At 39.0% G+C, this 13,021-nt stretch overlaps 1 protein-coding gene across 8 annotated transcripts in view; it reads right to left on the reverse strand.

Annotated features, from left to right (window-relative positions):
* Positions 1-13,021, reverse strand: part of grin2bb (glutamate receptor, ionotropic, N-methyl D-aspartate 2B, genome duplicate b) — a 120,438-nt gene that overhangs the window by 94,025 nt on the left and 13,392 nt on the right. For all 8 annotated transcript variants that reach the window (XM_067497726.1, XM_067497724.1, XM_067497727.1 and 5 more), the window contains one exon: positions 2,392-3,084. In XM_067497726.1, the coding sequence (XP_067353827.1) occupies positions 2,392-3,084 (693 nt within the window). The remainder of the gene's footprint in view (positions 1-2,391; positions 3,085-13,021) is intronic.

The raw sequence follows: 13,021 nt of genomic DNA on the forward strand, positions 1-13,021 counted from the left end.
GCAGTCCTGAACAGATAGTCGTGGTTTTCATGCTGCAGTCTCTCCTCTCTATCAGGTCTCTGGGACCAAGCTCCTCATGCACAAAGCAGAGAGGAACAAAGACAGAGGGAGCCCAGGTGAGGTAAGACTTCACTATTTGTACAAATATCACTACACTTTGTTACTGTATGAGCACCGGTATAATACAGTGAGTAAAAAGCCTGCTGTAAGTAGAGTATGATGATGATCTCCTTTCGGCTTATCCCGTGAGTTCGGGGTCGCCACAGCGGATCATTGTCCGCATGTTGATTTGGCACAGTTTTTACACCGGATGCCCTTCCTGACGCAACCCTCCCCAATTTCTACCGGGCTTGGACCGGCACTGCATCGCTGGGGAGGGGGAATGGGCTGTTAGGGGTTCAGGGTCTTGCCCAGGGACACTTCGACATATAGCCAGGGCCAGGGATTGAACCACTCACCCTGTGGTCCGTAAGCAACTGCCTTTACCAACTGAGCTATAGCCGCCCCTTGCTGTAAGTAGAGTATATTTAATATAATTGAGTTATTTAGTTTGTATTGTGGTATGTATTCTCTATGTTGCAAAAATGAATTGATTTTCACTTACTTGCCTGTTTATGAGGGAAACCTACAGCTAAATGTAAGGCCAGTAAATTCAACAGACCCACAATAAATGCTAACTTCATGAAGGTGATTCAGCTGCTATATAATCATTGTGCGCAATGCTGCTGTTTATTTGAGTGGATTAGTTGCAGATATTTGTACCCAACTGAGTGTGCGTATTTGATAATATAAAAATACCATAGTTTTATCTGATATATTTGTTGCTGCTCTAGAAATAATGTTTTTAAAAATAGAAATAAATTATAATATGGTTCTATCTCAATTTAGCTGCTTTAATACTTAGTTTATTTTCAATTAGTTGTATTAATATAGATATTTTCAATATACATCCATGAATTAATTAAGTTAAGTTTATTTGTCTCTCTATGTTATTATTAAATTGCATGTTAACCAATCACATTGGCCTCCCTGTTCTCTCAAGATCAGCATCAGTGATTTAAAAAATGTGACTGAGACCTCATAAAGTGCTTTTTTAACTACTGTGCTCGTTTCTGAAGATTGTTTCTGAACAATATCACTTAAATAAATTGGTTCCATCTGACATAAATACTAGAAACAGAAGTGAAGGCATCTCTATGTTAACAAATACCGTATTTTGCACTCTGCACAGCAATATTTATCAACTTATCAACTGTTTTTTAATCTTTTTGAAATGCTGTGATTTATTTATATCTTTTAATTTGTGTATTATCTGCAATCTTACAGTAACTATTTGACAAACAAACTTGAGTTAATATCGCCTCCAAAGCTTTCAGCCAAATTAAATTTTGGCGAATTTTTGATGTGTAACAGAAAAGTAAAAATGAATCAAAAGCTTGGGTAACAAATAATTTTCACATTCGCTTATGTAAAATATCTTAAATCTACTTAAACTACATAGTTAAAACTAAACCAAATATGGTTTGAAAGCTTATACAGGTATACAAAACACAAAGGCAAATACAGAGAAGGTCTACTGTCTGTCCCATTTTCGCAGAGAGCTAGGCTTTATTAATAAACCAATAAAAGCCAACCTGGATTCTGTCTACTTCTGTGAAGGACTTAAACACAGCTAAGCCTATTAACACAACATTATTTCAGGTTACATATTAAATAGATTGTTCCATTTGTGGATCATAGATTCTTGTCGTGCAGCCTAGTTTGTGTTGAAGCTTGTGTATCCTGATCCCACAGAGCTGGATTTTGATTTGCTATGTTTTCTTTTGTTTCACACTGCGAGTCCTTTTAGAGTTGAGTTGGCAAACTGCATGGAGCTTCAGTATGGCGTTAGGCTTACAGAGAAGATCAATTAACAGCAAAATCAATCAGCAAAGAGGCTCAGTTTGAATCAGAAGCAGCTCTGTGGTGACAGGTTGATGCATTTAAAAACACACGAGGGGGGAAATTTTCATTATTCTCTCAATTTCCTAATTATCCTAAAATAACCAAGTAAATCTAAAACTAAATTTCTAAAACAAACAAGCCTAATGCCTTCAAATTGATTTGGAATCCAAAAACAAATGGATTATTTCAAACGAATCTGTTGAACTGCCAATGATTTACTGTCAATGAACAGTAAATCACGTTATAGGTGACATGATTTTGCCAGGGTTTGAAGGTGACCAGCCTTTTGCTGCAATCTAAGTGGATTGTTTTTTTAATACAAACCCAGTATATCAACCACAAATACTGACAACTGATGATTAAGCAACAGGTCCAAATTCTTGATACATGGTTAACAATTAAATGTTCTTTTCCTTTTTGCCAAAAACAGATAAGTACTTTTCCTACCTTAGCCGCCATGACCATGGCAGACCCTCCCCTGATGCCTAGAATGGGGATGTGTGTCTGGGCAGAGATGAAGTCCAGGATCTGAGCGATGGCCTCCTGGTCTGTGTCATCACCAAACACTACACCTTGGAGAGAGTTCCTCGTCATTTGCGCACAGATCTGATTGATGATACTCTTGGGGTCAGTCTCATTCATAGTAACCACCTCAACTTTGGGAGGGTAAGGGATGTGAAGGAAGTCCTCTTTCTCAGGTCCAGCCCCCAGGGCTACTTCACTAGAGTTTCCGACCAGGATGACAGCAATGCTGAGTGAGTTGATCAGTTTGGGATTGACTGGGGGAAGAGCCGGGGAGCCTGGAGAGTATTGAGGAGGTATGACAACACCCCTCTGGGTGCTGCCTCCCCTCTGGCCTCCATGCCCCCCTGGGGCACCTCCAGGTCCTGTACCTGGACCTCCACCTCTGCGAGACTCGCAGACAGGCACAAGAAGTATGGAGAGAAGGAGCAGAGAGAAGGACAAAGAAAGGAAGGGGAGTGTCAATCGAGGCTGTGGATAAGGACGATGCGAAGCCTGGCCTGGTGGAGGAGGAGAATGATGAGGAGATGGGGAGGGGGAGATGAAGCGCTTGTCCTGAAAAAGGGACGGAGAAGGGTAGAGGCTGACAAGCATTGTGGAGAAGTGTAAATGCCGTCCCTGGTGAAAAACAGAGAGAAAGAAGGTAACAGTTAGATAAATTCAAGATTTAAATGTCACAAAACTGTTTAGATTTGACCAAAATTGAAAAACATTAAAACATTTATGAAAACTAATGTTTTACAGTATACTGATACTAGAAATGTATTGCAAAACCCTGCCATTAAAAACAGTACATTGTTTTAAATCAGTACTATTAATTTTTGTCAATAATTATTTCTTTTACTTCAAAATGTGCACAGTACAACACAAACCTCTGCCAAGAAGTTTTATTAATCAATAATATGTTATTGCAAATATATAGTTAACAATCAAAGGAATCACACCATGAACTTTAAAAACAAACCTACATGCATTCAAAAAACACAACATACATGAACTACAACTTTATTGAGCATGAAAATGACAGACATAGATTACATAACTTTAAGGCTACCACTTCATGGTGCTGAAGCACAAATTCAGGAATTGGCCTGCACACGGCAGTAGCACATTAACGTATAATGATCACTTATTACTTAAAACACCTGCTTGGTAATGTTCTGTGCTCTGCTGAGTGCATTTTGTAGTTTTCTCTGTTAGGTTCCATGTCCTGACATCTATTATTTCATTACTTCAGGTCAGATTTATTCAACTTAATTTATATAGTTTCAATTCTAGTCATCTCAAGGCACTTTACATAATCAAGTCAAGGCTACAGATTTATAGTGAAAACCCAACAAATCCTACTTGAGCTAGCACTAGGAAAAACTTACTTTAGTGAAAGAAACCTTTAACAGAACCTGGCTTTACTGAGATTTTTGGTTTATTCTGTGATATGGTTTCAGCACTAGCTGGAACTTCAAATTGAGGGTGCATATTGTACTTATTGTATTCTTTATATTGTATTCTTTTGAAAATATACTAAGGGCCCATTAATCAAAATAATTTGTTAATGCTACATGTTATTTTAAATAATAGATATTGAATGATAAATCCTTTTTACCCTCAAATACAGATACTAGTATCTGCCTCAAAATCCAGGAATTTTTGGAGAATATACATAGTTGTGTTATCTTGCACTTCTACAGCAAGCTCAGTACCAATCAATTTCATAAAAATTGTGGAGATTCACTCATATTTGGAGTTATAACATTATACAATATTATACTTTTATTTAAAAAACTGATCTTTATGTGGTAATGTTTTGGCTGATTAGTGTACATATTACTTTTTTCTAGTTTCAAAACAAAACTAATCTAATGTCATCACTGCTGGCTAGATGTTAATAGATTAATAACACAAATAAAAATGGTTTTAAAATCCAACATTGTTCAGTATCTTAAAAATGCAGATGTTCCAACCCTATAATTGCAGGCCTGACTGAGGGACCCACATAGCTGGGTATCAAACCACACACTTATGTAGAGAGAGTTCTGTAAGCTCTCATAGAGAATCAAGTGACAACACAACATCCATTATACTGTGCTGTGACTTCCTTAGAGGAACCCTGTGGCACACATGAAAGACTGAGCGGGAAAAGAGATAGTTTTGTCTGTGTGTGTGCGTGCATGTGTGTGTATTTTGAGAGAGTTAGTACAGCGTTGGGATCATTTTGACAGATTGACAGCCTCACAGCTTCATGGACTAGCTGCCAGGCTAAGTGACCATTAGACACTCAGCCTGGGATACACTGAGTATCTCTCTTTCTCTTTCTCCCCCTCCCCACACACACATTCCCCCTCTCCTACACTTCTTCCATAGCTTTTCTCCCCTTTTCCCTTTGAACCTGTTTACTTTTAGTTGCTTCCTCCAACCTTCTGAGATCACTTCACAGCTCTCTGAAGTCAACTGCAGACCTATTATTTACTATTACTGCTATTATTTACTGCTCGTCTATTAGCAGCCATACAAAGAGCAGTGGAGTAGAGGGCAGAGGAGGGATGATGGAGGAAGAGGAGAGGAAAAAGAAAGTAAAAGAGAATAAAAGAGGCGGAGTGTAAGATGTAAGCAGAGGGAGGTGACAGGCAGGGAGAAACACAATTAGTCATAGTCTGATGTGAAAATTGTGGTTTCTTATGTGTGTGTATATGTGTGTGACTGCACTCACATAGAAGTTTATCAGAGAAACACGTTTTGGCATATTTTCAGCATAGATAAAGAATTAGGAATAAGGAATCTTAATGTGAAGATGTTCATGCCTGGGTTCTAAATTAAGCACGGAGAAGCACTTTAGCAGAAGCATAAATGAAGGGCAGAGTAAAAGACTTGTTCCTATTCTTCGCTCACGCAACACCTTTACTTATCTTTTATTTATCAAGCACCCCAGGCGTTGTGGAGCTGATCCAGTCAGCACCAAAAACAAAAGTCCGAAGAAATACAAGTGAGAAGGAGAGAAGTTGTGAGGAGAAGCAAAATCTGACAGAAGCATAAAGTGGCAACAGATACACAGAGTAATTTGTGAAACAGGGCAAGCACAGAGAGAAAAGGCCGAACAGTGTGAAAGATCAGAAGAACAAACTGTTTGTCTAAAAGGTCTAATTACCAGAGGTTTGTCAGGCTTAATTGCAGGTGCATATGCTAATTGTAAACGAGCTGAATTCTCCACGAGAATGCCACAGTGAGGGCGGGGTGGGGGGGTTGAGTGGGAGGAAGGCAGAAGAGAGTAGGGGAGAGCGAGAGAGGGGCGAGGGAGAGAATAAATAGAGACATGCACAAAAGAGATGGAGGTGGAGGAAGAACAGCAACAAGAAAACCAGAGGAGGGAGGGAGTGAAGGAAGGAGGTGTGGAGGGGCAACAACTAAAGAAAGACATATGAAAGGAGGACAAGATGATAAAAGAAAGGCAAAGATTGGGGAAGAGGTTAAGGAAACCTCAAGAAACAAGAAAACTAAGAGAGGAACAAAAAGGGGTCTCAAACCACAGTGAGTTATAAAAAGAATCGCAGAGGTGAATGACAGAGAGAGCACTGCGGGGAAACAGTTTGAAAAAAATCATAGAAAATAACGCAAAAAGTGCAGCATTAAATGACAGAGCAGAGAGAGAGACAAAGACCCAATTGGTTATGTGTCTCTGTATAACAGCAGTGCTCGGTTTCCATAGTAACAATTCAAATATGCCTCCACATAACACCCTGATGGACAGGAAGATACACACAACTCGCACCACTTCGTGCCGCACACTACATACACCGCGTTAGCTTTCCTAATAATACACAATTTACTTTTATCTAAGCTGGCACATAGTGCTGCGCCGACTCTCACTGACAAAAATAACATAAAATAAATAGCATGGTGCCTTTCGCACAAATATGTGCAGGCACACCCACAAACACACATGTGAAGTAAGTTAATGCACTGCTGCAGATAGAGATAATCTAGTGCTCCACCTTTTAGCGTACCTCACATTAAAAATGAATTCCTAAAAGTGCTACAGGCAAATAAACAGAAACACACAGAGGGGGCATACTTTCAGACTAAGCAAGAGCTACTGTGACATTTGGACTAATCAGACCTTCATACAACAACTCTACTATTATTAACAATCTCCAATTAATAGCATTTAAATGGACGGTCCGTGAAGATTGGATCATTTATTCACAGCATAAAAGAGCAAAAGTAAACTAACACTGTGCCAAGTTGACATATGTATGTGTGTGCTCTTTTGCGTCCATGACAGCACTTACACAGCAATTACAATAACATATGCCGGGCAGGGAAAACATTGATAAGTGGAAATGACTAGCTACACATGCAAAACACCCACACGTATGCATTGCTTGTATCCAGTAATTCACTGAAGATGTGTCAAACCTTCTACCACATGTTCTGATACAGACACACATGCGTAAACACAGAGCCAGCAAGCACATGGTTTGAAAGTGTGTGCACTGGTCAAGCATTGTTTGGATCCACGCATTCAGACATCCGAATCATTTTTTTACAGTGTAAACAGATACAAATACACACACACACACACGATACACACTATAATGTTCATGTGCACAGTGCAGAATCTGAGTTGAGCTGAATCATGCCAATAAGACTGAAACTTCAGTCATATCTGCCTTAACGCAAAGAGCATTGATCACAGTACTCAAATCGCACAAACCATCAATAGAATAAGCAGAACTACTTGAGACGCATAACTGCAAACACACTCATAGTTTTCCAATCTGCCAGCAACGAGTCAATGTGATCAATCAAGATGCAAACGGTCCCCCTTCATCAACTTGTCCCTAGTCATTTCCCACAGTAATGAATATGCGTGGATTTTAATGGTCGTGTTTTTACTGATTATTGCTGTGGATTAGACACTACAGTGTTATATACTGCAGAGGCTACAAGCAGCAGCCTGAGAGACATTAAAACGGAATCTGCATTGCTATTTAAAACACACGTAGGCCATCATTATCAGGCTCTATTATATCCCTGGAGACTTGGTGTGGTAGGTTGCACTGCATAGCATTTGAAAGGCATTCGGGATAACATAAGCTGACAGGCATATCTATTAAGGAGCCCATTTACATTCAGTGGGTGGTCAGTCACAGGTAAGACTGGTACTTTTGTCAAGTCCACTAAACAACATATTGCATCAGATATACGTTATAAATAACAACAAACAAAACATTGTGATTTGATGACACTGTTGCAGTAATAAATGCGTACAATCAGAATGACCTGACAAAAAGGAAAAGTCACAGAGAGTAAAGTGCTTTTGTTTGATTTAAAGGTCTAAATATTCCCTGGAGAGATGCAATAGCAGGTGACAATGTTTGACATTTCTATTACTATTAAGTCCAAGAAATCAATAATTCAGAAACGTACTAAATTTTATTAACAAGAGATTGGTAGATTGCTCTTTCCTACAAATCCATCTAAGCTCTTTCAAATGACGAGTATTCAGTTCCTCATGAAATTATTTAAAACAGCATCTATTCAGCTGAACTGCACAGAAAACACGATCAGAAAATGGTATTTGCATTCTGATGCAGGTAGCGGCAGGAGGAAAAGAGGAAAAAGAGGAAAGGGAAAAGAAAGTTTTTTGCCTTTTAAAACCTTATAATTTCTTTGGAAAAATCACCAGACTGTGACACTGACACAAATCAATAGAAAAAGTGACGTACATGTAACGTGAAATGTGTGGATTGTTATGTCAAACCCACTGAGAATTATCACGTGACTCAGCAGTTCCCCTAAGTTTAGAAAGCTTTTGTCTTTCAGTCTATTATTTGGTTAATTCTCACTGCTTTTAGAAATGCAGATTTTAAACAAGGCAACATAAATTTTAGCAAAACAACCAAGGAGCAAACTATTTCCTTTAGAAATTTGGAGAAGATTTACAAAACTATTTAAACAGACAGTGAGCGTACAAAGGGTGGAGTTATGGCAAGCTTGTCGGACGAGACCTTGTGAGTTATATGCTCAGCCTGCTATGGTGGTTACCATAGGTCCCTTTCAATGTGTGTGAGTAAAAAGTTGTTTAAATCGTCAAATCTGATGGAGATAGGGCAAAGGTAAAACCGTACTCCTGTACTGCTAAATTTATCTAATAGTATATCACTTTTCCTCTATGAGCGAGGATGACGCATTCACCCTCCTCCTCTCAAACCTTAATACCACCTTTCGAATCTCCTTAAGCAACTGCACCCACACGAATTCTGGCCATTACACAATTAATCAAACATTCATATTACATCTGTCACAATCGGCACCTTCCCCGGCACATTTAGGCCGACTCGGATTACCCCACTGCTGAGGAAGCCTAAACTTGACCCCTCCCGTGTGAAGAATTACAGACCCATCTCTCTTTTTCCATTTCTGAGAAAGAGCCTTGAACGGGTCATCTTTGACCAATTCACAGATTTCCTTTCTCAGAACAATCTCTTTCATGCCAATCAGTCTTGCTTCAAGAGAGGTCATTCTACACAACAGCACACCTGATGGTCATGGAAATCCTGCAGGCTGCAAAAGCTGCTTGATTTAGTTGCAGCCTTTGACATGGTGAACCACCAGATCCTCCCGTCAGCACGTTCTGACTTGGGCATCTCGGGTGTAGCTTTGGCCTGGCTCAGGCTAAACCTTTAAGGTATCATGGCAGGGGCAGCTTCTCTAACTCCCAAAGCCTCTTCACTTGTGTGCAATAGCTCAGTTGTTGGTGGTCTTGTTTTTCCCATCTACTGTATACCATATCCCTGGGTTCTAAAAAACACTCACACAGCTTCTCTATCATGGGTATGCAGATGACACAAAGCTCTTCCTGTCCCATCTGCCAGATTACTTCATTGTCTTATCACACAGTCCTTCCTGCCTCTCTGACCTTGCTGCTTGGATGAGAAAGAGACATCTTCAACTCAACCTCTCCAAAACAGAAATTCTAGTCTTCCCAGTCAGACCTTCAATACAATACAGCATTGGTATTAAGTTAGGATCTTCAGTGACCACCACTAAGTCTGCCAGATTCTGGGCGTCATCATCGATGATCAACTGAGCTGTACCGCTCACATCTCTTCTGTCTGTAGGGCATGGAGACTCGCCTCTACAACATAGGACAGATGTCATCAGTCCCTACCTGATATGAAACCAAACACATTGTGTTGGCACTGGTCGCATCTCTTCAACAACCAGCATTCACAAGCAAACCACTCCAGGTCATCCAAAATGAGCAGCAAAAGATCCCAAGGAAAACCTTCAGCTCAGTAGTCCCACAATGGTGGAATAAGCTGTCAAAATCTGCACGATCAGCAGCATCACTCTCAGTGTTTAAAAAAGACAGAGCTGTCACACCACTTCCTATGACAAAAATAATAATTGTTTTTATCTGTCCTATCTTGCATTTGCATTTCATGAAAAATAAATATTTTTCCTCATAACACTTTGCTTTTATGTCTTCTCCTTGACTCAAATATTCTGCTTGCCTGGTACCTCACTTGTAAGTCAATTTGGATAAAAGCATCTGCCAAATGACTAAATGTAAATGTAAATGTACTGACCCACTTTGACAGCAGCACTATCCTACTGTGGTAACACTTTTCAGAATCCTGACAGAAAGTCAAAACACAGAGTCCACCTCACTAAAAGAAAGGCAAGGGGAATCCTCGAAATTTGACACATGAAAATCAAAAATTTAAAACGGCTTGAAGTCATTCACATTATATTGAATTTGCATTTGATAGAAACTTGACTCCATATTATTGTTGTGCCAATGTGTTTACCGTGTCAACTTTTTCAAGTGATAAAATGTTGACTTCATGTTAAAATGTTAATTTCAGCTAAATATTAGTGGAATGTAAAGAGAGTAAAGTTGCATGCCCTCCCTGGATAGGTCCAGGACTTCCAATTTCATAAGAACGTTCTGTGTTCTTCCTCTTGCAGAATTATTAAAACACACCTGACATGTCTTACACCTAAATATCTCTTAACACTAGTTTCAAAAAGAAGGCAGTGTTGTCGGCACCAAGAAAACTGTCTAACATGAATTATGTTCATTCTCATCTGTGAGTCAGAACAGTGTGACACTATTGTGTTCAGTCAGGTAATCAGACATCACGCAGCTATAATGAATCCCCTGCAAGAGTGGTGAAAGCGAACACAAGTTATATTTACATCCTTTGTAATTATTCAATTCACTCTCAGAAAGTCAACTATCAGTGTGAGTTGGATGTTTGCTGGGATATACTGACTCTCCACTTTACTGTCAGTTGTAACTGAATAAAAACATACAGACTGTGTTTTACATTGTGGCATTAAATGACTAACAGTTATTCTATACATACCTGATTTTTTAAAAATATATTTCTTGTTAACAGATTTAACCAAAATATATGTTAACCCATCTCTTGAAATTTTCAACTTCCCAGTAAATAAGCCCCAAGCCAATTTGTTCCTCCTGAAGGTATTCATTTTTAAAGTAGGTCAGACATATATAGTATTTTTAAACAGATATGTTCTGATGCTTGAAAGAGAAGTTACTCAAGTAGTAGTCAGAGCGTATTTTCAGCTTTGGAGTAATGCACATTTGGTGATCTAATTGTTTACTCCAAGACAACAGTTATTGTGAGATTGACTAGAAATAAACTATAGTGCCTATTTCGATCATCATGAAGGACTACGTCAAGAGTTTTTGGACAACAGAGATCTATGGCACAGAGCACTAAACTACATCATGCTTTGTATAAACAGATAACACTTGTTAGTTGGATCAGTTTATTGTTGTTGTTTTTTTGGGGGGGGGGTTTGTTGGTTTTTGTTGACAATGACAAAAATATAGAATATCAAGAGCCTTAGCCTTTAAATCATGCTGATATTTTTGGATGCTTAAACCTTTTTAATTTAGTAACAGTGGGTGGAATGAGAGAGGATGAGAACAAAAAAAAGAATATGAAGATGCTGTTGCGGAATTAGAAAAGGGAGTGCAAACAAGAAAAATAGACTGTCAGGGGAATAAAAAAGTATAATGTCTAGTATTCTATAAATGGGAGTACCCAGCAGTTTGTATTTCTTTTAACGTGTGGAATTTTGGTCTTTGACAAATCTTCTAACAAATCCTATTGGCAGTATTTATTCTGTCCATCGCCTTGTAGAGGGGGCGAAATGGCAGAAAAAATTACTGGTTTACAATAAAGGGTCTTCATTAAGTGTACTTTAGTTTGGTGGAGAATCCTTTCTAATTGCCCTTATGATGAGACACACTATGGATTTCTTTTGTCACAGCTTTCTAAATAATATTATATGGTCTCTTCTTCAGAAGCAAATTAACTGACAGAGAGCACACTTACACCCAAATTTATGAGTGCACATACATAAGCATGACCACACCTGTGCAATAAACACAAATACAGTATATACAGTACAAAATATATATGCACAGAGTTACAGCGATAATGAAAACACAGGGTTGTGTAAGGATACACTTAACCCCTAAGGTCTTCATTACCTCATTGAAGGTTCTATCTCCTACTCTGAACTTAATTTGGCAGCAAAGTGACATGTCCCTCACTGCAGCTGCACAGAGGGCACTGCACCTTCAGAGGGTCTGGACCGCCACCATTTCATAGTTACACAGTGCATGCAGACTTATACCCTGTCTCTGCAATATGTACAATAAGACAGAGCACAGCAGTGCATGTACAATGTTGGTTTCCAGCTTGTTTTCTTTACAAAAAAACTATCATACATTATGCTATATTACACCTTTTTATCTAAAGCAGCATGGTCACACAGTGGCCACATAATTATTTCCTAGGTTCCTTTCAGAGCTCTTTTTGAAATGCTGGAATGTTTGATGGGGTTTTGTGACCCCATTCTAATCTAATTTGGTATCTGCCACTGCACTTGTGGCAAAATATTTAAGCATTCATCTACATCTCTCTTGAGGTTTTTCCTAGCATGCCTATGGTGCCCCAGACTCATGGGATTATTTGTAACGACGGACTGAATATCTCCTCACACACCAAGAACCAAGACCAGAGACTCCTGCAGGGCAACCTTCCACCTATGCATACCAGCACCTAAGGCTGTACTGCCAAAAGCAATTCCTCGTCGAACCAAAGCATTTTGTTAAATTTATTGAGGTGTTATGCAAATAAAATTCCCAAGCTGTTATGTAGTGATCACAAATATTGAAGAAATAGCACCTTGAATGTGTCATGGAGCAAACCTAAAAAGATCCTATAAAATCTTAGTCACCACAAATCTGTTTGCTGCTCACCAGTAAAACAATAACAGCCAGAAAACATCTGCACTGACTTAAAAAACAGTTGTCATGGGTCATGGAAGTACACTTGTCACATGCAAGGCTGTGACATGTTGCTAATGTCCAGTTCTTAAAAAATATACAGGTTGGCATTTCTGTGTCCTGCAGAACAACAGAATTGTGTGGCAGTTGTTTTTAGATATTGCTGTACATCATATTATCCAGTCAACACACATATTTACACCCACTCTAGAAATAAAGGTG

Source organism: Channa argus, chromosome 3 (genome assembly GCF_033026475.1).
Source record: "Channa argus isolate prfri chromosome 3, Channa argus male v1.0, whole genome shotgun sequence".
Taxonomy (NCBI): domain Eukaryota; kingdom Metazoa; phylum Chordata; class Actinopteri; order Anabantiformes; family Channidae; genus Channa; species Channa argus.